Source organism: Oncorhynchus tshawytscha, linkage group LG26, assembly GCF_018296145.1.
Source record: "Oncorhynchus tshawytscha isolate Ot180627B linkage group LG26, Otsh_v2.0, whole genome shotgun sequence".
Lineage (NCBI taxonomy): Eukaryota > Metazoa > Chordata > Actinopteri > Salmoniformes > Salmonidae > Oncorhynchus > Oncorhynchus tshawytscha.
This window is the reverse complement of record NC_056454.1, coordinates 47,383,183-47,411,075: the sequence shown is the minus strand read 5'-3', so window position 1 is coordinate 47,411,075 and position 27,893 is coordinate 47,383,183. Positions and strand designations below refer to the sequence as shown.

The 27,893-nt window shown below is 44.8% G+C and overlaps 1 protein-coding gene across 4 annotated transcripts; it reads left to right on the top strand.

The window, feature by feature from the left end:
* Nucleotides 1-261: 261 nt before the first annotated feature.
* On the top strand, nt 262-27,372 carry LOC112235652 (trafficking protein particle complex subunit 10-like). Of its 4 annotated transcripts, XM_042306747.1 has the most exons (23): nt 275-558; nt 3,167-3,248; nt 3,455-3,590; nt 7,810-8,009; nt 8,222-8,417; nt 9,353-9,464; nt 9,687-9,934; nt 10,624-10,770; nt 11,252-11,366; nt 11,599-11,675; nt 11,953-12,044; nt 12,190-12,330; nt 12,761-12,873; nt 13,270-13,799; nt 14,184-14,325; nt 17,881-18,039; nt 18,663-18,892; nt 19,110-19,210; nt 19,404-19,530; nt 23,749-23,913; nt 26,025-26,220; nt 26,344-26,532; nt 26,732-27,372. In XM_042306747.1, exons 1-23 carry the CDS (start codon nt 498-500, stop codon nt 26,977-26,979), a joined length of 3,807 nt encoding a protein of 1,268 aa, XP_042162681.1. In that variant the 5' UTR covers nt 275-497; the 3' UTR covers nt 26,980-27,372. The 4 variants fall into 4 exon arrangements, with proteins under 4 accessions (XP_042162683.1, XP_042162684.1, XP_042162681.1 ...); XM_042306748.1 differs by lacking the exons at nt 275-558; nt 3,167-3,248; nt 3,455-3,590 and adding an exon at nt 6,960-7,293; XM_042306749.1 differs by lacking the exons at nt 23,749-23,913; nt 26,025-26,220; nt 26,344-26,532; nt 26,732-27,372 and adding an exon at nt 21,650-21,721 and having other exon boundaries at nt 262-558.
* The last annotated feature ends 521 nt before the right edge of the window (nt 27,373-27,893 follow it).

The following is a 27,893-nucleotide window of genomic DNA, read 5'->3' as shown; positions in this document are numbered from 1 at the left end:
GGGGAGCCAATCAGCTGCTGCAGCGTTCTATGCGGCGTTCCCTTTAAATTGCGCATAGCCCTACGTAGTAGAGTGAAGGTGTGTTCCAGGAAGTGTCACTTAGTGAGCCGTCCAGGGGAGCCAATCAGCTGCTGCAGCGTTCTATGCTGCGTTCCCTTTAAATTGCGCATAGCCCTACGTAATAGAGTGAAGGTGTGTTCCAGGAAGTGTAACGGGACACGGCCAGTGGACGCAGCCCCAGCCATACATCAGTGGCTTATTCATTACGATTCTGTTGCAAAACGTTTCTTAAACGGAAGAAAACGGAACGAAATGGGGATGGACCTAGCTGAGTTTGTCCAATTGAAACTAACGTTTTCGTTGCTCAACGCAACTGTTTTGTAACTGTTTGGACTAATGATTACACCCCACGACTGTCTGCGTGCATAAGCATTTACTAAAAACAAACCGGATTTTTACATGACATGGGGGGCTATCACTGACTATCAGAATCCAGGATGGAGCCTCAAGAGGAGAAGCCCATTATTTACACAATGGAGAACAAGCCGATTGTGACATGTGAGTGTTTTGTTGCTGGGATGATGTTGCTGTCGTTTTTTATTCAGCTATTTGTAGCGAGGTTTGTGAGTTTGACACTGAGCTCAGGCAAGGCAGCCAGTTGCCGCCGCATATCAGTGGCCTTAAAGAATGGGCTGGCTTTTTCAACGTCAGCACCATTTCTTGCAGGACAGTGACCGTCGCCGCTTGACAAATTGATACCGCTCATTGAACCATCTTCAATCACAGTTTCTTTCCTTATCATTTTATGATGAGATATGCATTAGGCTACGCTACTATATCAGCTAATGTAGACCGATCATATGTGCTGTCCTTCTCCTTACGCCACAGCTCGCAGTTTCATCAACCTGCTGTCATCATGCACCTGCTTCCGACTGGATACATAACACCTGGCTTAGCCGGGACACACACAAATTAATGAGTCTTCAGGCTATATACAGACAGTGGCTACAGTGTGAGCAGTGGTGTAAACTAGTACTTAAGTCGTTTTTTTTTGTTGCTATCTGTACTTCACTATTTATATGTTTCACAACTTTTACTTTTACGTCACTACATTTCCAAAGAAAATGTACTTTTTTACTCCATACATTTTCCCTGTCACCCAAAAGTACTTGTTACATTTTTGAATGCTTAGCAGGACAGAAAAAAGCTCCACGTACATCCCTGGTCATATCTACTGCCTCTGATCTGGCGGACTCACTAAACTAATGCTTTGTTTGTAAATGATATGGAAGTGTGGAAGCTGGCCCTGGTTATCCGTAAATACGTTTTTTAAAAACTAGAAAATCATGGCGTCGGGTTTGGATTCAAAGCAATTTGAAATGATTTATACATTTAATTTAAAAAAATTCAATTACATTTACTTTTTAATACTGAGGTATATTTAAAAGGAAATCATTTTTAGACTTACTCCAGGTATTTTACTGGGTGACTTTCACTTTTATTTGAGTCATTAAGGTATCTTTGTTTTTTACTCAAGTATGGCAATCGGGTACTTTTTACTCCACTGAGTGTGTGTGTGTTGGGAGAAACTCCTCTGTTGGCCTTTCAAGTGAGCTTCTCAGAAAAGTTATTTTAAGGTTTGACCCTATTGGTGGTCTTGACAGCTCTGGCCTGCTTGTCCCTGGACCACCCTGGCTGGTCAACAAGCTCTCACAGTCACGTCAGAACTAGGTAAAAAAAATGTTTCTCAAAAGTCACATTTCAAAGTTGTTTCAAATGTCAAACTGTTTAAGGTTAAGTTTCAGGCATTAACCATACCAGGGCTCTTCTCTCTGGGGGGGACCATACCAGGGCTCTTCTCTCTGGGGGGGACCATACCAGGGCTCTTCTCTCTTGGGCGGGGACCATACCAGGGCTCTTCTCTCTTGGGGGGGACCATACCAGGGCTCTTCTCTCTGGGGGGGACCATACCAGGGCTCTTCTCTCTGGGGGGGACCATACCAGGGCTCTTCTCTCTGGGGGGGACACCATACCAGGGCTCTTCTCTCTGGGGGCGGGACCATACGAGGGCTCTTCTCTCTGGGGGGACCATACCAGGGCTCTTCTCTCTTGGGGGGCCGTACCAGGGCTCTTCTCTCTGGGGGGCATACCAGGGCTCTTCTCTCTGGGGGGACCATACCAGGGCTCTTCTCTCTTGGGGGGGGACCATACCAGGGCTCTTCTCTCTGGGGGGACCATACCAGGGCTCTTCTCTCTGGGGGACCATACCAGGGCTCTTCTCTCTGGGGGGACCATACCAGGGCTGTGTGCAGTTTTACTATTAGAGGCAACAACAGGATTTACTAGCAGAGCTATACAGCGTTGGTCTCTGAACAGCCCTATTCACAAGGGCAAAGTCTCAGCTTTATGGTGCAGCGCAGCCTTGCAGCACTTTTATGATTGAAAGGTCAATTAGATTTGAAGTCCAATGGCTGTTTGCCTGTGACAGACACACAAACCAGCAGCAATAGAAGGGACATACTACATTCTTCCAGTGCATGTGTACCACAGTGTATTAGAATATTCCCACAGCTTCATTACGTCAAGCCTTGTTATGTTTCTTAGTCCTGAATGCCCAGTAGTGGGCTTTGCTTTGCTGTCAAGGTAACAACAGAATGCTGTTTACCGAGACAGAATTTGTCTCAGCATCAAATTTCTGAACAGGTGTTGCTCCCCCCGGCGCTCATAATCACACAGGGAAAGATAGGTTGGTTCTGGGAGTCTGGTGGGGGATGGGATACTCCCTGACATATCAACCTTTAACCACACAGGAAAAGGTTGGTTCTGGGAGTCTGGTGGGGGATGGGGTACCGCCTTTCATGTCAGTATCTTCAAAACCTGTGCTTTTTTCATCCGTGGACGGGTTTGGAAACACCACTAGGACAGAGGGGTGATAGCCAGCAGGGCTTATTGAGTGTAGCTGGATCATAGGGCAGGGCTATTCAATTACAGTCCTGAAGTTCAACTGGCTGTTTTAAATGAATGTATAATCCTGTGTTGACAGGTACTTATTGGGTATCAGGGGATTTTCTGTTCTCCTCATTCTCTCTCCTCCTACCCTCACTCTCTTTCCTCCTTCCTTCCTTTCCTCCCTCCTCTTCCCTAATCTCCCCCCTTTCTCCACCAGGTGCTGGGGACCAGGCCTTGTTCACTTCTCTCTACACCCCATTGGCCCAGCAGCTTCCCAGGGAACCAATGGAGTGGAGGAGGTGAGTGCTGACAAGATGTGCCAGGGAGTAATTGGTCTAATTGAAACAGTTTTTTTTTTTTGTGGAACTGTTGAATGACTTTGTCGACTAAATGTTGGCTTACTGGTCTATGCTAGATAAGAGCATCTCAGTGTATAAGCATTATAATGTATAAACTCCTTTATAGAATGTCTATACCATAATATATATATATTTTTTTGTCTTAGGTCGTATGGACGAGCACCAAAGATGATCCATTTAGAGGCCAACTTTGTCCAGTTCAAAGAGGAACTCCTCCCTAAAGAGGGAAACAAAGCCCTCCTCACTTTCCCCTTCCTCCATATCTACTGGACAGACTGCTGTGTACGTGGTGCTGTGCCCGTTTTACTGTAAACACACACATTCTTGTACCGCTAACCTTGTGGGGACACACAATTCGGTCCCATTCATCCTATTTTCCCTTTCATCCTAACCTAACCCCAGCCTAACCCTAAAACTAACCCCAGCCTAACCCTAAAACTAACCCCAGCCTAACCCTAAAACTAACCCCAGCCTAACCCTAAAACTAACCCCAGCCTAACGCTAAAACTAACCCCAGCCTAACCCTAAAACTAACCCCAGCCTAACCCTAAAACTAACCCCAGCCTAACCCTAAAACTAACCCCAGCCTAACCCTAAAACTAACCCCAGCCTAACCCTAAAACTAACCCCAGCCTAACCCTAAAACTAACCCCAGCATAACGCTAAAACTAACCCCAGCATAACGCTAAAACTAACCCCAGCATTAACCCTAAAACTAACCCCAGCCTAACCCTAAAACTAACCCCAGCCTAACCCTAAAACTAACCCCAGCCTAACCCTAAAACTAACCCTAGCATAACCCTAAAACTAACCCCAGCATAACCCTAAAACTAACCCCAGCATAACCCTAAAACCAACTCCAGCATAACCCTAAAACTAACCCCAGCATAACCCTAAAACTAACCCCAGCATAACCCTAAAACTAACCCCAGCATAACCCTAAAACTAACCCCAGCATAACCCTAAACCTAACCCCAGCATAACCCTAAACCTAACCCTAAAACTAACCCTAGCATAACCCTAAAACTAACCCTAGCATAACCCTAAAACTAACCCCAGCCTAACCCCAGCCTAACCCTAAAACTAACCCCAGCATAACCCTAAACCTAACCCCAGCATAACCCTAAAACTAACCCCAGCCTAACCCCAGCATAACCCTAAAACTAACCCCAGCCTAACCCTAAAACTAACCCCAGCATAACGCTAAAACTAACCCCAGCCTAACCCTAAAACTAACCCCAGCATAATCCTAAAACTAACCCCAGCCTAACCCCAGCATAACCCTAAAACTAACCCCAGCATAACCCTAAAACGAACCCCAGCATAACCTTAAACCTAACCCCAGCATAACCCTAAAACTAACCCTAGCATAACCCTAAAACTAACCCTAGCATAACCCTAAAACTAACCCCAGCATAACCCTAAAACTAACCCCAGCATAACCCTAAAACTAACCCCAGCATAACCCTAAAACTAACCCCAGCCTAACCCTAAAACCAACCCCAGACTAACCCTAAAACTAACCCCAGACTAACCCTAAAACTTACCCCAGACTAACCCTAAAACTAACCCCAGACTAACCCTAAAACTAACCCCAGACTAACCCTAAAACTAACCCTGGCATAACCCTACAACTAACCCCTGCCTAACCCTAAAACTAACCCCAGCCTAACCCTAAAACTAACCCCGGCATAACCCTAAAACTAACCCCGGCATAACCCTAAAACTAACCCCCGGCCTAACCCTAAAACTAACCCCGGCCTAACCCTAAAACTAACCCCGGCATAACCCTAAACCTAACCCTAAAACTAGCATAACCCTAAAACTAACCCTAGCATAACCCTAAAACTAACCCCAGCCTAACCCCAGACTAACCCTAAAACTAACCCCAGACTAACCCTAAAACTAACCCCAGACTAACCCTAAAACTAACCCCAGCCTAACCCCAGCATAACCCTAAAACTAACCCCAGCATAACCCTAAAACTAACCCCAGCCTAACCCTAAAACTAACCCCAGCATAACCCTAAAACTAACCCCAGCATAACCCTAAAACTAACCCCAGCCTAACCCCAGCATAAACCTAAAACTAACCCCAGCATAACCCTAAAACTAACCCCAGCATAACCCTAAAACGAAACCCAGCAAAACCCTAAAACTAATCCCAGACTAACCCTAAAACTAACCCCGGCATAACCCTAAAACTAACCCCGGCCTAACCCTAAAACTAACCCCGGCCTAACCCTAAAACTAACCCCAGCATAACCCTAAAACTAACCCCAGCCTAACCCTAAAACCAACCCCAGACTAACCCTAAAACTAACCCCAGACTAACCCTAAACCTAACCCTAAAACTAACCCTAGCATAACCCTAAAACTAACCCTAGCATAACCCTAAAACTAACCCCAGCCTAACCCTAAAACTAACCCCAGCCTAACCCTAAAACTAACCCCAGCATAACCCTAAAACTAACCCCAGCCTAACCCCAGCATAACCCTAAAACTAACCCCAGCCTAACCCTAAAACTAACCCCAGCCTAACCCTAAAACTAACCCCAGCATAACCCTAAAACTAACCCCAGCCTAACCCCAGCATAACCCTAAAACTAACCCCAGCATAACCCTAAAACTAACCACAGCATAACCCTAAAACGAAACCCAGCATAACCCTAAACCTAACCCTAGCATAACCCTTAAACTAACCCCAGCCTAACCCTAAAACTAACCCCAGCCTAACCCTAAAACAAACCCCAGCCTAACCCTAAAACTAACCCCAGCATAACCCTAAAACGAACCCCAGCTGCTAACCCTTAATGTAATTCTAACCTTAACCCTAAACCCCCTAGAAATAGTATTTGACCTCGTGGGGACTAACAAATTGTCCCCAGGTGGTCAAATTCTCGTTTGTTTACTATTCTTGTGGGGACTTGAACACGTGTACACACACATACACACACACACAAATTCTACTCTACCCTCCATTAAATAACCGGTGGGATGTAACAGCCTAGCTAGATGATTTGCTCCAGAGTGGATAATCAGTATTATTCTCAGTGCAGGCAGCAGATGGATGGCAGACAGACACAACACATTACATGTTGTGTATTCCAGCTGGTTCACATGTTGTTTGCATTTAGTCTCAGGAGGATTCCTCTATTCCTCATCAGTCTGTCTGTCTGTCTGTCTGTCTGGCTGTCTGTCTGTCTGTCTGTCTGTCTGTCTGTCTGTCTGTCTGTCTGTCTGTCTGTCTCTCTGGCTGTCTGTCTGTCTGTCTGTCTGTCTCTGTCTGTCTGTCTGTCTCTCTGTCTGTCTCTCTGTCTCTCTGTCTGTCTCTCTGTCTCTCTGTCTCTCTGTCTCTCTGTCTGTCTGTCTGTCTGTCTGTCTGTCTGTCTGTCTGTCTGTCTGTCTGTCTGTCTCTCTGCCTCTCTGCCTGTCTCTCTGTCTGTCTCTCTGTCTCTCTGCCTCTCTGTCTGTCTGTCTGTCTGTCTGTCTCTCTGTCTCTCTGTCTGTCTCTCTGTCTCTCTGTCTCTCTGTCTGTCTCTCTGCCTCTCTGTCTCTCTGTCTCTGCCTCTCTGCCTCTCTGCCTCTCTGTCTGTCTGTCTGTCTGTCTGTCTCTCTGCCTCTCTGTCTCTCTGCCTCTCTGTCTCTCTGTCTGTCTGTCTCTCTGTCTCTCTGTCTGTCTTCGTTCTCCTAATGAGTGTAACCTGGCTGGCCCCTCAGTTTGTTCAGGGAGAGCAGAGCGATTAGTCGAAAAGTGCTGAGGAAACAGAAGTTTGTTGATGTACTAAAAGGGCGGTTCACTTGTTTTAAGGAAGTGCAGTCCAGTCAGCGACTCGTGACCGACATGGGAAACGGTGCGTGACGGATAGCTATGGCAGAGAGCCTTTTGTTGTTTTAGAAGCACTTTAGTATATCAAGGCTGTTGGACTCATTAAATAATAAATGTCATTCATCCAGGGCATTTGATAGTAATGACTCCTATAGAGGTTTGCACCATTACTAGTACTATTTTGATGCCCTGAAAAGGGACTGGAGATACACAGCAGTTTGTTTTGTTTTTACTCGTAATGTGAGAGAGTTACTTTATGATTGTCTGAAACAGTGAACCAACAAAAAATACCTTTTCTTGTTATTATTATGATTGTCATTATTATAATTATTATTGTTATTATTACTGTTATTGTTATCATAATTATTAATATTTGTGTTGTTATTATTGTTGGTATTATTATTGTCATTGTTATTATTATTATTGTTATTGTTTATTAGTATTATTATTGTTATTATTATTATTGTTATTATTATTATTATTGTTATTGTTGTTATTATTATTGTTATTATTATTATTATTGTTATTGCTGTTATTAGTATTGTTGTTGTTATTGTTATTAGTATTATTATTGTTGTTATTGTTGTTGTTATTGTTAATATTATTATTGTTATTATTAGGGGTTTAGAAAGGACTGAATGAATGAATAATGAACTGTCAATAAACCCTCCAGGACACTGAGGTGTACAAGGCGTCAGTCAGGGACAACATGATGAGGTGGCAGGGCAACCTGCGGCTCCACGGGTCAGCTGACTGGGTCATCGTTGTCGTGGAGACCAGCGACGCCAAGAAGAAGAACAAGACCAACATCCTGCCTCGCTCTTCCTTAGTGGACAAGATCCGCAACGACTTCTGTAACAAGCAGAATGACCGGTGAGACACACAAGATACAAACAAAATGGAGTCTGGAAATGAGAAACACAAATAGCCAGAAGAAATAATTGTTCTGATAGATCAGATACAAATGTCTCTCATTCGCTCTTACTCTCTCTCTCTCCTTCTTTCCTTCTTTCCTTCTCTCCTCTCTTTCTCTCTCCTTCTCTCCTCTCTCTCTCCTTCTCTCCTTCTCTCTCTTTCTCACCTAGTTGTGTGGTTCTGTCAGACCCTCTAAAGAATTCGTCCAGGTCTCAGGAGTCGTGGAGTGCCTTCCTGCTGAAGCTGAGGACTCTACTGCTGATGTCCTTCACTCAGAACCTGGGACGCTTCGAGGAGGACATGCGCACCCTCCGGGAGAAACGCAATCAGCCCGGATGGAGCTTCTGTGACTACTTCATGGTACAGGTAGGTCTGTACCTGCCAGGCTGTGTGTCTCAGGTGAGAGCATGTCTCAGGTGAATCTGTGGTTTTATACAGGAAGAAGAGGTGTGTGTTTATTTATATATATATATATATAAATATATAGTGTATACACTACCATTCAAAAGTTTGTAGTCACTTAGAAATGTCCTTGTTTTTGAAAGAAAAGCAACATTTTTTGTCCATTAAAATAACATCAAATTGATCAGAAATACAGTGTAGACATTGTTAATGTTGTAAATTACTATTGTAGCTGGAAACGGACGATTTTTAATGGAATATCTACATAGGCGTACAGAGGCCCATTATCAGCAACCATCACTCCTGTGTTCCAATAGCATGTTGTGTTAGCTAATCCAAATTTATAAAAGGCTAGTTGACCATTAGAAAACCCTTTTGTAATTATGTTAGCACAGCTGAAAGCTGTTGTTCTGATTAAAGAAGCAATAAAACTGGCCTTAGACTAGTTGAGTATCTGGAGCATCAGCATTTGTGAGTTCGATTACAGGCTCAAAATGGCCAGAAACAAACAACTTTCTTCTGAAACTCGTCAGTCTATTCTTGTTCTGAGAAATGAAGGCTAGTCCATTGCCAAGAAACTGAAGATCTGGTACAACGCTGTGTACTACTCCCGTCACAGAACAGCGCAAATTGGCTCTAACCAGAATAGAAAGAGGAGTGGGAGGCCCCGGTGCACAACTGAGCAAGGGGACAAATACATTAGAGTGTAGTTTGAGAAACAGACGCCTCACAAGTCCGCAACTGGCATCTTCATTAAATAGTACCCACAAAACACCAGTCTCAACGTCGATAGTGAAGAGGCGACTCCGGGATGCTTTTGTGTGTGTGAGTGTACTAATCAGTTTCTGAACTGTATGTTCGATCACGTGTGATGTGTATCTGTGTTTTGTTGTGTGCAGGAGGAGTTGGCCTTTGTGTTTGAGATGCTACAGCAGTTTGAGGATGCTCTGCTACAGTACGACGAGCTGGACGCCCTCTTCACTCAGTATGTTCTCAACTTCGGGGCTGGAGGTACATGTATAGCCACTCCCTCTCACGCAAGCTTTATAGGTGTTCGGGCGACCGGGAGACCCACAATTGGCGACCGGGAGACCCACAATTGTCCTTGCCGGTTTTGCCCCAAAAAATGCCCCAAAATCACTCAAGCTTTATAAGTCAGCGACTCAATACATTAAAATCAACATATAGTGTCTTTCTGAAACATATAGTGTCTTTCTGCTCGTCTGTTTGTAGACAGGGCCAACTGGCTGGGTTCCTTCTGCTCCCCGGTGAAGAGCTGGACTGGCTTGCTCCTGCGGCGCCCCATAGACATGGAAAAGAGAGATGGGATCCAACGCGGGCAGGCTAGCCTGCTAGAGTTACGCAGCTACCTGTTCTGTCGTCAGTGTACCCTGCTCATCTTCCTCCAGAGGCCCTGGGAGGTGACACAGAGAGCCCTGGAGCTGCTGCATAACTGTGTCCAGGAGCTATGCCTGCTGGAGGTATGGTTACTGGGTGGTGTTGGGGGTACGGTTACTGGGTGGTGATGGGGGTACGGTTACTGGGTGGTGATGGGGGTGATGGGGGTGATGGGGGTACGGTTACTGGGTGGTGATGGGGTACGGTTACTGGGTGGTGATGGGGGGTTACTGGGTTACTGATGGGGTAAGGTTACTGGGTGGTGATGGGGTACGTGGTGATGGGGGGTACGGTTACTGGGTGGTGATGGGGTACGGTTACTGGGTGGTGATGGGGTACGGTTACTGGGTGGTGATGGGGTACGGTTACTGGGTGGTGATGGGGTGATACGGTTACTGGGTGGTGATGGGGTAAGGTTACTGGGTGGTGATGGGGGTACGGTTACTGGGTGGTGATGGGGTACGGTTACTGGGCAGTGATGGTGGAGTTTTCTTGCTGCTTCGGCCTCACTTATTTTTCTGTCTATCTCTCGCTCCTTCTCTCCTTTCTCTCTTTCTCATTCTCTCCTCTCTCTCTCTTTCTCATTCTCTCCTCTCTCTCTCTTTCTCATTCTCTCCTCTCTCTCTCTTTCTCATTCTCTCCTCTCTCTCTCCTCTCTCTCTCTTTCTCATTCTCTCTTCTCTCTCTCCTCTCTCTCTCTGTGTGTTTTTTTCTCTGTTTAATTACAAGCGTTTTGCAGTGTGCTGTTAGCTAAACTGTTGTTGTTGTGTAGGTGTCTATGCTGGAAGGTGCTTTAGACTGCTGGGTCTTCCTCAGCTGCCTGGAGGTGCTGCATCGTATAGAAGGCTGCTGTGACCAGGCCCAGCTAGAGGCTAATGTCTCACACACTGTGGGCCTGTGGGCCTATGCTACTGACAAGGTAGGCTTCATCCTAGGTTCCTGCCTTCTAAGGAGTTTTTCCTAGCCTCTGTGCTTCTGCCTCTGCATTGCCTCTGCATTGCTTGCTCTTTGGGGTTTTAGGCTGGGTATCTGTAAATCACTTTGTGACAAATGCTGACGTAAAAAGGGCTTTGATTGGTTGAAGCATTATTATATTATAGCTACTATATATGTACCTCATAACTACTCATCTTGAACCTAGGCAGGTAGCCTGGTGGTTAGAGCATTGGGCTAGTAACCGAAAGGTTGCTGGGTCGAGTCCCAGAGCTGACTAGGTGAAAATCTGTCGTTCTGCCCCTGAACAGGCAATTAACCCACTGTTCCTAGGCTGTCATTGAAAATAAGAATTTGTCTTAACTGACTTGCCTAGTAAAATAAAGGTTAAATTGAAAGTTCATATTTTTTATTTTCTTAACTTCTTTCAAACCCAACTCTCCTCCCTCCCTCCCTCCTTCTCCCAGCTGAAGTCTCTGGGCTATATGTGTGGTCTGGTGTCAGAGAAGGGTCCGCTGTCTCTGGAGCTGAACCGAACTGTGGACCTGCTGGCTGGACTGGGGGATGAGAAGGCTGAGACTGGTGAGGGGGTGTGTGGGGGGGGGTGTCATTGGGGAGTATACAAATTATAGGCAGGAATACAACCGTAAAACATTTGAATGGGAAACAACAGTAGCTTGATATCGGCTCTCAGTAGATTGGCATTGACAAAGCAGATGGGATGAGATCTAGGTTCTGAGCCAAATGCTACAGCAATGTACAGAGCACTCCTCTAGTGGGATCAATTCCTCACTTGTCCTAGTTCCTCTTTCAGTCCACAGCTTGCAGAGCCCGTATAAAAAACTGAAGGAGGCCCTGTCTTCTGTGGAGGCGTTTGAGAGACATTATCTTGTAAGTTCAGATATGAAACATGTCGGTGTGTATGTGGTGACAGGCTGTCAGATAAAAAGTATGTTGGCTTGATTAAACTAAACGGCATCAATTTATCCCCCTGTGCCACCCTCCTTCATTCTTCCCTTCCTCCCTTCCTCCCTCCCTCCCCCTCCCTCCCTCCCTCCCTCCCTCCCTCCCTCCCTCCCCCTCCCTCCCCCCTCCCTCCCTCCCCCCTCCCTCCCTCCCCTCCCCCCCTCCCCTCCATCCTCCCCTCCATCCTCTATCCGTCCATCAGGAGTTGTCCCATGCTGCTGTGGAGATGTACACGGCCATTGGCAGGATGAGGTCAGCGCGGCTCGTTGGGAAGAGCCTGGCTGAGTTCTACATGTAAGAGACCGTGATGGTCATCAATTCCACTTCCGCCTGTAAATGTCTTTCTACCGTCTTCTGCACAGTCAAGAAGTCAAGTACAGGACATGTAGTGACTTCATTTTGTGTGTGTGTGTGTGTGTGTGTGTGTGCACGTAATAAGGAGGAAAGGTGATCCTGAGCAGGCGGAGAGCTTCTTGCAGAATGCTCTGAGGTCATACGTGTCAGAGGGGTGGAGCCTACCTGTCACTCACACCAGGAAGCAGATGGCTGAGTGCCAGAAACTGCTGGAGAAGACAGAGAAGTATCCCCAATCAATGAAACCCCAAAGAGCAGAGGCAGGAGCACAGTGGAAAAACTCCCTGGAAGGCAGGAACCTAGGAAGAAACCTACAGAGGAATTTTCACTGGATGTAAATAAGTAGAAAAGTGTAATGCCAAATGCGTCAATTGTTGCCATTATGTCATCTCTTTGAATGAATGCCATTCACTTTTTCTATATTCAGATTCAGAGAATGTTGATGTCCTCAGAGAGGCAATTCTTTTTCCAGCAGTCATAACACATAGCGCATAAAAACGTTGAATTAAAACAAATAAGAAGAAAATGACAACAAATAGCAAAGGATGTTTACAACTACAGTATAAGCTAGTCTGAAGGACCAATTTCTTTCGCATATTGTAGCTCTCGTTGTCATTGCCCGTTGGCTGCTGGTTTCCTTGACAACCCACCCTTAGCTACCTGCAGACAAGTGCCTTGTTGGCAGGTGATGCCAATCTGACCAATGAGGAGAGGATTCACTTCTGTCAGGAGATCCTGACTTTCGCCAACCAATCAACAGACAGCAAGGGTAAGCAGCCAGTCATAGCAGATTATTTTAGTCAGTCAACATGATTTATGTCTAACCCTGTTCCAGGAGAACTACTCTCCTGTCCTGTAGGTTTTCGCTCAAACTCCAGTCGTAACTAACCTGGGCCTCGTTCGGTTACCAAACGTTTTTGAATGTTGCGGATAGAAATGCCAATGATTGAAGCCGATGTGATTCCTTATTCTACATGTCAGAGAGGCGTGTTTGTTCTACATATAACATATTTCTATCGGAAAGTTCCAGAACGTTGCGTCCTGCTGAACGTGTCAGGTGTGCTAGGTTAGTGTTGGAGCCTTGATGTAGATCCATCTATTGACACATTATTATATTTCACCGTGCCCCTGTCTCTCTCTCCCTTCACCTCTTATCCCTCTACAGCCCAGAAGGTGGCGCTCAGTATGAGTTCTTTCGCCCAGCTAAAGCAGCTACAGTTCCGCCCGGCAACAGCCACGGTGCACTCTGGCACCGCCCTGCAGGTGGAGTTGTGTCTGCGCAGCTTGATGCCTGTGGCCGTGCCTCTGGAACAGCTGGCTGCCAGTGTTCACTTAAACCTGGAGCAGGGAGAGACTAACGGGAAGACCAGGGGGCCACAGAGACGGCCATACCCAGGGACGGTGCTTTTCCCCCTGGGTAACTCCTCAGCGATGCCCCCCTCCGCTGCTGGTCCTTCTCTGGAGCTGGAAGAGATCCAGGACCGCAGCCCCTCGGACCCTCGTACACTCAACTCCACCGGCATGGTGTGTAAGAACACACACCTGGTCATGCGTCGTCATGACAGCAGCCCGTCACCGGACACGCCCAACCTTGTCAGCCCAGTTCCTGTTGTCATGGATGACGGGGCAAAGATGCTAATGAGCGGTGATGTCACTCTGCTGCCGGGCAACAACAGCATTGTCTTCAGTGTACCAGTAAGACCCTTATTATCATGCTGTGATTGTCCTCTCCAACAGGACAGGGCTTTAACTGCAAATACAGGATGTCATTATCACTTGAGATTGTAGATTGTCTATTGACTCTTTTCTCTATCTCTCTCTCTCTTTCTCACTCCCTCTCGCTCGCTCCCTCCCGCTTGTTCTCTCCCTCTCGCTCCCTCCCTCCCCCTCTCCTTCCCTCCCCCTCTCCCTCTCGCTCCCTCCCTCCCCGCTCGCTCCCTCTCTCTCTCCCTCCCCCTCTCCCTCTCCCTCTCCCTCTCGCTCCCTCTCTCTCTCTCTCTCTCTCCCTCCCTCTCCCTCTCTCTCTCCCTCCCTCCCCCCTCTCTCTCCCTCCCTCCCTCTCTCTCTCCCCTGGTGTAGAGTCAGGAGCTCGGTACCTACACGTTGCGTCAGCTGTGTGCCACAGTGGGCCAGGTCCAGTTTGTCCTCCCTCACATCTCTCCTCTGGTCCAGTATGAGGTCTATTCTCAGGAGCCCCAACTCACTGTGGAGCCCCTCACAGGTCTCTCTCTCTCTCTCTCTCTCTCTCTCTCTCTGACACATTTAGTTTGAGTTATTTGCACCAAAGAAAACAAGTGATAGACAACAATGCAGATTTTAATAATTTTAATAAAACAGTGTACAGGTATGGTTGGAATCCAAGGGCTTATATGAAAACCAAACCACAAAAAAAACTAGATACAAGTGTTAAAAAAAAAAAAAAAAAAAAAAAAAAAAAAGTTTGTTAACAGATTAACAACAACTAATTGAAACACTCAAATTTTGTTTATGATACACACAGTTCAAATGACTGATATAATCACACCTGTACTACCACCACACACCTGTACTACCACCACACACCTGTACTACCACCTCTACTTCCTTCTTACTGGACATGGAGACATAAGAATAATATCCACGAGTTCATCTGGGAAGTAGATAAAGGGCCTCATTGACAAAATCCAGAAGTAACCCTTTAAGAAACATTTTGCAACAGAATCTGCAGACCCCGGTGGCAATAAATGTATAAAACCGAAAAGCTTACCTTGACTTGGAAGAGTTGCAGTGTTGGATAGCTTTAGCCAGTTAGCTTGCTAGCCAACATATATAGCATTCCTCTCTGTTTGAAGCAGGTTGTTGAGTAGACTTAAATTAGCGGCATGAGCTAAGTAAATGAAAGGAAAAACTAAGAAAAAAAGAAAGAAATATAGCTAGCTCTCTGCTGCTTCTTCATTTTTGAAGAAATGAAATTGTCTTTCTTTCTTTGATTCAACTAGTCACCACAGTTTATGCACTGCAGTGCTAGCTAGCTGTAGCTTATGCTTTCAGTACTAGATTCATTCTCTGATTCTATTGATTTAGCCAGTTGAACATATGAGTTCATGCTGCAAGAGCACTGATAGGTTGGAGGACGTCCTCCGTAAGTCGTCATAATTACTGTGTAAGTCTATGGCTGGGGGTGAGAACCATGAGCCTCCTAGGTTTTGTGTTGAAGTCAATGTACCCAGAGGAGGACGGAAGCTAGCTGTCCTCCGGCTATACCATACCATGGTGCTTCCCTAGAGGGTGCTGTTGAGGCTTCTGTAGACCATTGCAAAATAGTGTTTTAATTAGTAATTTGGTGACTTGACTATATTTAGCAGTTTATCTAAAAATGTGAACTTTTTTTTTTGTTTCACCCCAAAAAATTGTAGGAAATTCACTGAGTAGGATGGTCCTCCTCTGAGGAGCCTACCCTGCCACACACATTAATATGCTGAACCCATACTCAGTGGTGTAAAGTACTTAAGTAAAAATACTTTATATTACTACTTAAGTTGTTTTTTTGGTCTATCTATATTTTACTATTGATATTTTGGACAACTTTAACTTTTCCTTCACTACATTCCTAAAGAGAGTAAGGTACTTTTTACTTCATACATTTTTCCTGACACCCAAAAGTTATTACAGTGGTTACATTTTGAAATGTAAAAAGTACTGGTTTGAATGCTTCACAGGACAGGACAGGAAATAAATTCAACTCAAGAGAAGATCCCTACACATTCCTACTGCCTCTGATTTGGCAGACTTACGAAACACAAATGCTTAATTTACCATATACAGTGGGGAGAACAAGTATTTGATAGACTGCAGATTTTGCAGGTTTTCCTACTTACAAAGCATGTAGAGGTCTGTAATTTTTATCATAGGTTCACTTCAACTGTGAGAGACGGAATCTAAAACAAAAATCCAGAAAATCACATTGTATGATTTTTAAGTAATTAATTTGCATTTTATTGCATGACATAAGTATTTGATCACCTACCAACCAGTAAGAATTCCGGCTCTCACAGACCTGTTAGTTTTTCTTTAAGAATCCCTCCTGTTCTCCACTCATTACCTGTATTAACTGCACCTGTTTGAACTCGTTACCTGTATAAAAGACACCTATCCACACACTCAATCAAACAGACTCCAACCTCTCCACAATGGCCAAGACCAGAGAGGGTGTAAGGACATCAGGGATAAAATTGTTGACCTGCACAAGGCTGGAATGGGCTACAGGACAATAGGCAAGCAGCTTGGTGAGAAGGCAACAACTGTTGGCGCAATTATTAGAAAATAGAAGAAGTTCAAGATGACGGTCAATCACCCTCGGTCTGGGGCTCCATGCAAGATCTCACCTCGTGGTGTATCAATGATCATGAGGAACGTGAGGGATCAGCCCAGAACTACATGGCAGGACCTGGTCAATGACCTGAAGAGAGCTGGGACCACAGTCTCAAAGAAAACCATTAGTAACACACGACGCCGTCATGGATTAAAATCCTGCAGCGCACGCAAGGTCCCCCTGCTGGTCCCGCAAGGTCCAGGCCCGTCTGAAGTTTGCCAATGACCATCTGGATGATCCAGAGGAGGAATGGGAGATGGTCATGTGGTCTGATGAGACAAAAATATACCTTTTTGGTCTAAACTCCACTCGCTGTGTTTGGAGGAAGAAGAAGGATGAGCACAACCCCAAGAACACCATCCCAACCGTGAAGCATGGAGGTGGAAACATCATTCTTTGGGGATGCTTTTCTGCAAAGGGGAGGATGGATGGGAGGATGGATGGGGCCATGTATTGCAAGATCTTGGCCAACAATCTCCTTCCCCCAGTAAGAGCATTGAAGATGGGTCGTGGGTGGGTCTTCCAGCATGACAATGACCTGAAACACACAGCCAGGGCAACTAAGGAGTGGCTCCATAAGAAGTAGCTCAAGGTCCTGGAGTGGCCTAGCCAGTCTCCAGACCTGAACCCAATAGAAAATCTTTGGAGGGAGCTGAAAGTCTGTATTGCCCAGCGACAGCCCCGAAACCTGAAGGATCTGGAGAAGGTCTGTATGGAGGAGTGGGCCAAAATCCCTGCTGCAGTGTGTGTAAACCTGGTCAAGAACTACAGGAAATGTATGATCTCTGTAATTGCAAACAAAGGTTTCTGTACCAAATATTAAGTTCTGCTTTTCTGATGTATCAAATACTTATGTCATGCAATAAAATGCAAATTCATTACTTAAAAATCATACAATGTGATTTTCTGGATGTTTGTTTTAGATTCCGTCTCTCACAGTTGAAGTGATGATATGATAAAAATTACAGACCTCTACATGCTTTGTAAGTAGGAAACACTGCTGATTTTGCAGGTTATCAAATACTTGTTCTCCCCCACTGTATAAGGACTTTAAAATGATTTATGCTTTATACTTTTACTTTTACTTTTGATACTTAAGTATATTTAAAACCAAATACTTTTAGACTTTTACTCAAGTAGTATTTTACTGGGTTACTTTCATTTTCTGTTATGGTATCTTTACTTTTACTCAAGTCTGACAATTGGGTACTTTTTTCATCACTGCCCATCACTGTATTTTCCTTGAGTGTGTTTTCACCCTTTGTCCTATGATATATATTTCATTGCTGTTTTGTGTCATGCAATTAGTTTGTTTTTGTATATATTGTATGTTGTTGTTTTTGTGTTGACGGTCATGTATTGTAAATGTGAAATACAATGTTTGAACGGACCATTTTCAAAAAACACACACTGTCTCTGTCTCAGACCAGCTGCTGGCAGGCCTCCCCCAGAGGGCAAAGGTCAGGCTGCAGACAGGTCACTACACTGTGAAGAAGGGAGACGCCCTGCAGCTCACTAACATAGGCAGCATGCCCATCCTCACCTCCTCCTCCTGCCCTGCTACCATCCTCAACAGCACTGCAGGTCAGAACAGAGAAATCGTGAGAAATTTTCACATATGAAATTCGGTTCCCTGGTTCGGTATCCTGGAGCGTTTCTACAAAAAAATATAGAATTCTACAAAAAAATATAGAATTCTACAAAAATATAGAATTCTACAAAAAATATAGAATTCTACAAAAAATATAGAATTCTACAAAAAAATACATTTTCCTTCCACAAGCCCTGAAAATAACAGTTTCAGGATGCGATTTGCAAGACGCATATTCTACATGATGTTATTAGCAAGCTAGTTTGTTTACAATGAACGAAACGTTACACGCGAATTACGATGCCTGCGTCACAATACCCGGCACTCATTTCAGCCAGGGTTCGTTTGCGTTTCATTACATGCTTTATGGCTCGGATGAGCACACTAAATGCTCCGGGATCCGGATTATACAGGGGGGGGGGACAACGACATGTGAAAGCACCCTAAATTGTATCCTGATCCTAGCTGTAGTTTTCTGCTCATCCGTGTCTTCCTTCTCAACTTAGATCCACACCAATCATACTTCCTCATCCCTCACCGAGTGTGTGTCTCTCTCTCTCTCTCTGTCTCTCTGTCTCTCTGTCCTCACCCACCCCTCTTCTCCTCTCGTCTGCAGAGCGTGTGGATGAGAGTGTTCTGTTCATCCAGTCGTCTGACAAAGTGACCAGTATCTCTCTACCTCCCACCCCACCCTATCACACCCTGGAGTTTCAGCTGGAGGTACTGTGTGTCATCCCTTCTGATCCAGTCCGGCCCGAGAACCAGAGACTCACAAACGGAGAGATACACCACCGTCCCCGGAGCTACAGCCACCCCGATAACCACATGACCGCCATCAACCAGAGGGTACTGAGGACAGAGATATGTTTGATCTTGTTGATAGCAATGCAGGATAAATAATGTAGATATAGTGATTTTCAATGACTTTCGGGATTTGTTATGCATTTCGTCTACATTGTCAAGTTAAATATTATTTTTCTTAATTTATAAAGAATTGGATGGCTTATTTTGAATGGAGATGAGTAACATTCTGTCATTGTCTCTCTCTGTTCTCTGTGCACAGATGTCTGTAGACTGTCCCTGGTCCATCTACTCCACTCCAATATCTCTCACCTTCTACATCCCCTTTAAGGCCAAGCACTCACTACTATCAGCAGGGAACAGGTAAATCCTCACTACTATCAGCAGGGAACAGATAAACCCTCACTACTATCAGCAGGGAACAGGTAACCTGGGGAAAAAAACAACACCTAGTATTCAAATCTTAACCTATGAGGTCCGGGGTACTGCTGGTTTTCTGTTTGTAGATCTGAAAGAATTTGACCTTTTGACCGCTACCCTTTGACCTGACTCACAGGAAGTACATCCAGGTGTGTCTGCAGAACATGTCAGATGTGAACTTTCACCTGATGGACCAGAGGCTAACAGAGAAACATCACGAGTCTTCTCTGGAACTGCAGTCCCTCAACACTAAAGCACAACAGGTAACTTAACAATGAACCATCAGAAGAGACAGACGCTCTGACAAGTCTCAACATCAGCAATATTCCAATAGCCCTATTTTCATCACAGATTTAAGACCTTCACTTTTGTAACTTTCACTTGATGTAAGGTGGTTATCTCTCTCTCTCTGTATAGTTGGTGTACAATAAGCAGTGTGTGGTTCTCTCTCTATATACACTGCTGAAAAGAATAAAGGGAACACTAAAATCACACATCCTAGATCTGAATGAATGAAATATTCTTATTAAATACTTTTTTCTTTACATAGTTGAATGTGCTGACAACAAAATCACACAAAAATTATCAATGGAAATCAAATGTATCAACCCATGGAGGTCTGGATTTGGAGTCCCACTCAAAATTAAAGTGGAAAACCACACTACAGGCTGATCCAACTTTGTTGTAATGTCCTTAAAACGAGTCAAAATGAGGCTTGGTCATCTTGGTACCTAATGACAGTCAGGCTACCTCTGGCGAGCACATGGAGGGCTGTGCGGCCCCCCCACACCATGACTGACCCACTGCCAAACCGGTCATGCTGGAGGATGTTGCAGGCAGCAGAACGTTCTCCACGGCGTCTCCAGACTCTGTCACGTCTGGCACATGTGCTCAGTCTGAACCTGCTTTCATCTGTGAAGAGCACAGGGTGCCAGTGGCGAATTTGCCAATCTTGGTGTTCTCTGGCAAATGCCAAACGTCCTGCATGGTGTTGGGCTGTGGACGCGTAAGGCACAACCCCTAGTAACCGACCTGTGGACGACAAGGTACAGCTGGAGGTTAACATTTTGCAGAAAATAAGGCTCTGGCAGTGCCCTCATACATCCTGCTCTGTTTCTCCTTGCACAAAGGTGGAGGTAGCGGTCCTGCTGCTGGGTGGAGGTGTTGCCCTCCTACGGCCTCCTCCACGTCTCCTGATGTACTGGCCTGTCTCCTGGTAGCGCCTCCATGCTCTGGACATTACGCTGACAGACACAGCAAACCTTCTTGCCACAGCTCGCATTGATGTGCCATCCTGGATGAGCTGCACTACCTGAGCCACTTGTGTGGGTGGTAGACTCCGTCTCATGCTACCACTAGAGTGAAAGCACCACCAGCATTCAAAAGTGACCAAAACATCAGCCAGGAAGCAGAGGAACTGAGAAGTGGTCTGTGGTCACCACCTGCAGAACCACTCCTTTATTGGGGGTGTCTTGCTAATTGCCTATAATTTCAACCTGTTGTCTAATCCATTTGCACAACAGCATGTGAAATGTATTGTCAATCAGTGTTGCGTCCTAAGTGGACAGTTTGATTTCACAGAAGTGTGATTGACTTGGAGTTACATTGTGTTGTTTAAGTGTTCCCTTTATTTTTTTGAGCAGTGTATATAGTTGGTGTGCAGTAAGCAGTGTGTGGTTCTCTCTATATATATATATAGTTGGTATGCAGTAAGCAGTGTGTGGTTCTCTCTATGTATATAGTTGGTGTGCAGTAAGCAGTGTGTGGTTCTCTCTCTATATATAGTTGGTGTGCAGTAAGCAGTGTGTGGTTCTGTCTATATATATATAGTTGGTGTGCAGTAAGCAGTGTGTGGTTCTCTCTCTATATATATAGTTGGTGTGCAGTAAGCAGTGTGTGGTTCTCTCAGTAAGCAGTGTGTGGTTCTGTCTATATATATTGTTGGTGTGCAGTAAGCAGTGTGTGGTTCTCTATATATATATAGTTGGTGTGCAGTAAGCAGTGTGTGTGGTTCTCTATATATATAGTTCTCTCTATATATATAGTTGGTGTGCAGTAAGCAGTGTGTGGTTCTCTCTATATATATTGGTGTGCAGTTGTGTGGTGTGCAGTAAGCAGTGTGTGGTTCTCTATATATATAGTTGGTGTGCAGTAAGCAGTGTGTGGTTCTCTCTATATATATAGTTGGTGTGCAGTAAGCAGTGTGGTTCTCTCAGTATATATATATAGTTGGTGTGCAGTAAGCAGTGTGTGGTTCTCTCTATATATATAGTTGGTGTGCAGTAAGCAGTGTGTGGTTCTCTCTATATATATATAGTTGGTGTGCAGTAAGCAGTGTGTGGTTCTGTCTATATATATATAGTTGGTGTGCAGTAAGCATAGTTGGTGTGCAGTAAGCAGAGTGTGGTTCCCTCTATATATATAGTTGGTGTGCAGTAAGCAGTGTGTGGTTCTCTCTCTCTCATATATATATATATAGTTGGTGTGCAGTAAGCAGTGTGTGGTTCTCTCTCTATATATATAGTTGGTGTGCAGTAAGCAGTGTGTGGTTCTCTCTCTATATATATAGTTGGTGTGCAGTAAGCAGTGTGGTTCTCTCTCTATATATATACAGTGCCTTGCGAAAGTATTCGGCCCCCTTGAACTTTGCGACCTTTTGCCACATTTCAGGCTTCAAACATAAAGATATAAAACTGTATTTTTTTGTGAAGAATCAACAACAAGTGGGACACAATCATGAAGTGGAACGACATTTATTGGATATTTCAAACTTTTTTAACAAATCAAAAACTGAAAAATTGGGCGTGCAAAATTATTCAGCCCCCTTAAGTTAATACTTTGTAGCGCCACCTTTTGCTGCGATTACAGCTGTAAGTCGCTTGGGGTATGTCTCTATCAGTTTTGCACATCGAGAGACTGAAATTTTTTCCCATTCCTCCTTGCAAAACAGCTCAAGCTCAGTGAGGTTGGATGGAGAGCATTTGTGAACAGCAGTTTTCAGTTCTTTCCACAGATTCTCGATTGGATTCAGATCTGGACTTTGACTTGGCCATTCTAACACCTGGATATGTTTATTTTTGAACCATTCCATTGTAGGTTTTGCTTTATGTTTTGGATCATTGTCTTGTTGGAAGACAAATCTCCGTCCCAGTCTCAGGTCTTTTGCAGACTCCATCAGGTTTTCTTCCAGAATGGTCCTGTATTTGGCTCCATCCATCTTCCCATTCATTTTAACCATCTTCCCTGTCCCTGCTGAAGAAAAGCAGGCCCAAACCATGATGCTGCCACAGCCATGTTTGACAGTGGGGATGGTGTATTCAGGGTGATAAGCTGTGTTGCTTTTCCGCCAAACATAACGTTTTGCATTGTTGCCAAAAAGTTCAATTTTGGTTTCATCTGACCAGAGCACCTTCTTCCACATGTTTGGTGTGACTCCCAGGTGGCTTGTGGCAAACTTTAAACGACACTTTTTATGGATATCTTTAAGAAATGGCTTTCTTCTTGCCACTCTTCCATAAAGGCCAGATTTGTGCAATATACGACTGATTGTTGTCTTATGGACAGAGTCTCCCACCTCAGCTGTAGATCTCTGCAGTTCATCCAGAGTGATCATGGGCCTCTTGGCTGCATCTCTGATCAGTCTTCTCCTTGTATGAGCTGAAAGTTTAGAGGGACGGCCAGGTCTTGGTAGATTTGCAGTGGTCTGATACTCCTTCCATTTCAATATTATCGCTTGCACAGTGCTCCTTGGGATGTTTAAAGCTTGGGAAATCTTTTTGTATCCAAATCCGGCTTTAAACTTCTTCACAACAGTATCTCGGACCTGCCTGGTGTGTTCCTTGTTCTTCATGATGCTCTCTGCGCTTTTAACGGACCTCTGAGACTATCACAGTGCAGGTGCATTTATACGGAGACTTGATTACACACAGGTGGATTGTATTTATCATCGTTAGTCATTTAGGTCAACATTGGATCATTCAGAGATCCTCACTGAACTTCTGGAGAGAGTTTGCTGCACTGAAAGTAAAGGGGCTGAATAATTTTGCACGCCAAATTTTTCAGTTTTTGATTTGTTAAAAAAGTTTGAAATATCCAATAAATGTCGTTCCACTTCATGATTGTGTCCCACTTGTTGTTGATTCTTCACAAAAAAATACAGTTTTATATCTTTGTTTGAAGCCTGAAATGTGGCAAAAGGTCGCAAAGTTCAAGGGGGTCGAATACTTTCGCAAGGCACTGTATATAGTTGGTGTGCAGTAAGCAGTGTGTGGTTCTCTCTCTCTATATATAGTTTGTGTGCAGTAAGCAGTGTGGTTCTCTCTCTCTCTATATATATATATAGTTGGTGTGCAGTAAGCAGTGTGTGGTTCTCTCTCTATATATATAGTTGGTGTACAGTAAGCAGTGTGTGGTCCTTCTCTCTATATATATAGTTGGTGTGCAGTAAGCAGTGTGTGGTCCTTCTCTCTCTATATATATAGTTGGTGTGCAGTAAGCAGAGTGTTTACTGCGTATGGGATGTGAGGTGGAAGGAAAACATGCCAGTCTGTCTACAGTGTGTGTTCTCTGCCAGCTTCTCCTCTGCTTCTGAGGAAGTCTCAGCCTTCAAGCCCTACCACTACGAGTTTCAACTGGAGAGAGTGACAGTGAGTAGCCTAATGTACCTGATCCTGTCAGCTTAAAAGGCCCAGTGGAGTCAAAGTTCTGTTTTTATTGTGTTTTGTATCATATTGTACAACAGCTGATGAAACTAACACTGTAAAAGTGTGAAACATTTTCATCTGTGTTATTTCCTGGTCATTTCTGATTGAAAATACAATCTACACAGGTCCTACTAATCATCAGATTTGCATGGGTGGAGTTTTAGCTTGCCTGGCGACATCACCAGGCCATATAAGTTAATAGACCAATAACAGAGTTTCAAACCTCTCTACCAATTACAGCTAGTTTTCAGGTTCCATATTCCTCCCATTAGGCTCGTCCAATTATGCCCCTCATTTAGACCACTCCCAGACAGTCATAGCAAAATGATTGCTTTAGCTTTTTGCTAAACAGCTATTTTTGTTTCTTTTTTTCTTTCTTTTTTTACTGTGTTCCACTGTACGTCTGTGTTCCACTCTACGTCTGTGTTCCACTCTACGTCTGTGTTCCACTCTACGTCTGTGTTCTACTTCTGTGTTCCACTCTACGTCTGTGTTCTACTTCTGTGTTCCACTCTACGTCTGTGTTCCACTACTTCTGTGTTCCACTCTACGTCTGTGTTCCACTCTCTGTGTTCGTGTTCCACTGTGTTTCCACTCTACGTCTGTGTTCCACTCTACGTGTGTTCCACTGTGTTCTACGTCTGTGTTCCACTCTACATCTGTGTTCTACTTGTGTTCCACTGTGTGTTCCACTCTACGTCTGTGTTCCACTCTACTTCTGTGTTCCACTCTACGTCTGTGTTCCACTCTACGTCTGTGTTCCACTCTACGTCTGTGTTCCACTCTACGTCTGTGTTCCACTCTACGTGTGTTCTGTGTTCCACTCTACGTCTGTGTTCTACTTCTGTGTTCCACTCTACGTCTGTGTTCCACTCTACGTGTGTTCTGTGTTTCTACCACTCTCCACTCTACGTGTGTTCCACTCTACGTCTGTGTTCCACTCTACGTCTGTGTTCCACTCTACGTCTGTGTTCCACTTCGTCTGTGTTCCACTCTACGTCTGTGTTCCACTCTGCGTGTGTTCTGTGTGTTCCACTCTACGTCTGTGTTCCACTTCTTCCACTCTACGTCTGTGTTCCACTCTGCGTCTGTGTTCCACTCTGCGTCTGTGTTCCACTCTGCGTCTGTGTTCCACTCTGCGTCTGTGTTCCACTCTGCGTCTGTGTTCCACTCTGCGTCTGTGTTCCACTCTGCGTCTGTGTTCCACTCTGCGTCTGTGTTCCACTCTGTGTCTGTGTTCTACTCTACGTCTGTGTTCCACTCTACGTCTGTGTTCCACTCTACGTCTGTGTTCTACATCGGTGTTCTACTTTATATCTGTGTTCTACATCTGTGTTCTACTTTATATCTGTGTTCTACTTTATATCTGTGTTCTACATTGGTGTTCTACTATATATCTGTGTTCTATATCTGTGTTCTACTTTATATCTGTGTTTTACACCTGTGTTCTACTTCATATCTGCGTTCTACATCTGTGTTCTACGTCATATCTGTGTTCTACATCTGTGTTCTACTTCATATCTGTGTTCTACGTCATATCTGTGTTTTACACCCGTGTTCTACTTCATATCTGTGTTCTACTTCATATCTGTGTTCTACATCTGTGTTCTACTTAATATCTGTGTTCTACTTAATATCTGTGTTCTACTTCATATCTGTGTTCTACTTCATATCTGTGTTCTACTTCATATCTGTGTTCTACTTCATATCTGTGTTCTACTTCATATCTGTGTTCTACTTCATATCTGTGTTCTACATCTGTGTTCTACTTCATATCTGTGTTCTACTTCATATCTGTGTTCTACATCTGTGTTCTACTTCATATCTGTGTTCTACATCTGTGTTCTGCTTCATATCTGTGTCCTACTTCATATTTGTGTTCTACATCTGTGTTATACTTCATATCTGTGTTCTGCAGGGTTGGGGTCAATTGGAATTAGTCAGTCAATTCAGAAAGTAAACTGAAAAGTAGAAAATCTGTTTTTCACTTCTTTTAAATTCAAATCAGTTCCTGAATTCAAAATTGAGCCCAACCCTGGTGTGTTGTGTTGCAGACACTGTACAGTGTGAGGGCAGAGATCATGCCTGCGGCTGGTCAACAAAACTGTCACTCTGGCTCCCTCTGTGGGCTGGAGATGTCCATTACACGACTGACTGAACCTGATGATGATGAGGAAGATGATGGAGGGACTGAGGAGAAAGGGCAGACAGAGACAGAGGAGGTCTGCTCCACCAAGCTCATGTATGAAGGTAAGTGTGCATAAACTCAGAAAGTGGGTTTACTTCAAGTGGTGGATTATAGTGTGTGTGTGTGTGTGTGTGTGTGTGTGTGTGTGTGGTGAGCACATTAAACCCATCTCTGTTCTCCCCCAGTGGCAGGCAGTAGCTGGGTGGTGTATGGCAGAAGCTCAGGGCTGGTGTCCATGCCAGCGGATGCTAATGCCAACCACAGGGTACAGGTTGAGTTGATGCCCCTCTTCGCTGGCCACCTGCCATTCCCTGACATCAAGGTGTTTAAGTACCTACCTCCCAGTGCCAACTCCGCCAGCCAACCTGATACAGGTGAGTCCTACCTCCCTTCTTCAGGCTCTCTCCTCCTCTCACAGAGGTTTGACTCTCACAGGGCTAAATCCTAACTTATGTATATTGGACATTCATGCAAATCAACCATTGACATGAATGTATGTTTTTAATTGTTTTAAAATGTTTTTAATTATGCATTGTGCCAGGTGCTAACTCCCCTTTACCCTTCTGTTCACAGACGACTGTGTAGAAAACGTCATCCTCTCCCTGATGGACCGGCCTCTGGATGATCAGGGGGACACGGCCAGCTTCTGTAGCCAGGGAAGTGTCCACTCTGTGGGCAGAGGGGAGCAGCAGTCCAGGGTTCTTCCCATGCCTCGCCTGGAGCCCTTCAGCCCGGGACAGGTGTTCAACCACAGCCAGGGATGCCAGGTCCTGGTGCTTCCCTCTACTGATGACCACGTTCTAGAGATCAACGCTACGTGACCCTGGTGGTTGGTCAACACCCACTACCATCACCTCTTGCGCCAGACCTCCTGTGGGGCTCCGCTGTTCTGGAGCTCTTAAGTAGCTGTTCTAAGATCAGACTATGGACTCCGACTGTGGGCTCTGCTAGCTGGACTAGCCCCCGAGCCTGGAGCGAACACAGTCACATCCGTAGAGCCCTGATGAACTAGACAACCTGCTGATGTCTTGACATATGTTTTCCTTCTCTTCTTCAGACTGTGTTTTGGCTCAGTGAATAGATCTGTGTTTGACTACTTGGTCTCAGAAAAGGGAGAGGACACACTTTGTCAAACCTTGTTGACATACTAAGACCTTAGCCAAGGCAATCTTGTCCTTCCTCAAACTTTCTGTATTAAACTCAAATGCAACAAAGACCTGAGTATAGTAAAGTGTGTGTGTGTGTGTGTGTGTGTGTGTGTGTGTGACTGACGGATTGACGGACGGGACTGACTGACTGACGGACGGACGCTCACATACTGATGTATGTCTCAGCTATGTACACGTTCATGTCTCCTTCTGGCCTTTCACCATTCTCACCAAACCCACAGTCCATAACTAACATTTGTAGTTACACTGCCCTCATCTGACCACTATACATACTGTTATGTAAGTAAATTTACAAAAGCTGAAGAATATACGCACATCCAGGTACTTTCCACAGGTGCTGGAGTTGTAGGCAAACTCACTGAAAAACAGAAAGGAAAAGGCTGCACACTGCTGCCAGGTGATGCTGCCAGGTCATATATATTTCTAACGTTTTGACCCTTAGGTCTTCATCAGGCCTCCATATCCCAGGTGGGGGTGGAAAGGTCCTATATATAGGGGCAGTACTCAGTGACATCACTTCCTGAAACAGATGTATTACATAGTTTCACAATATTAACATTCAATGT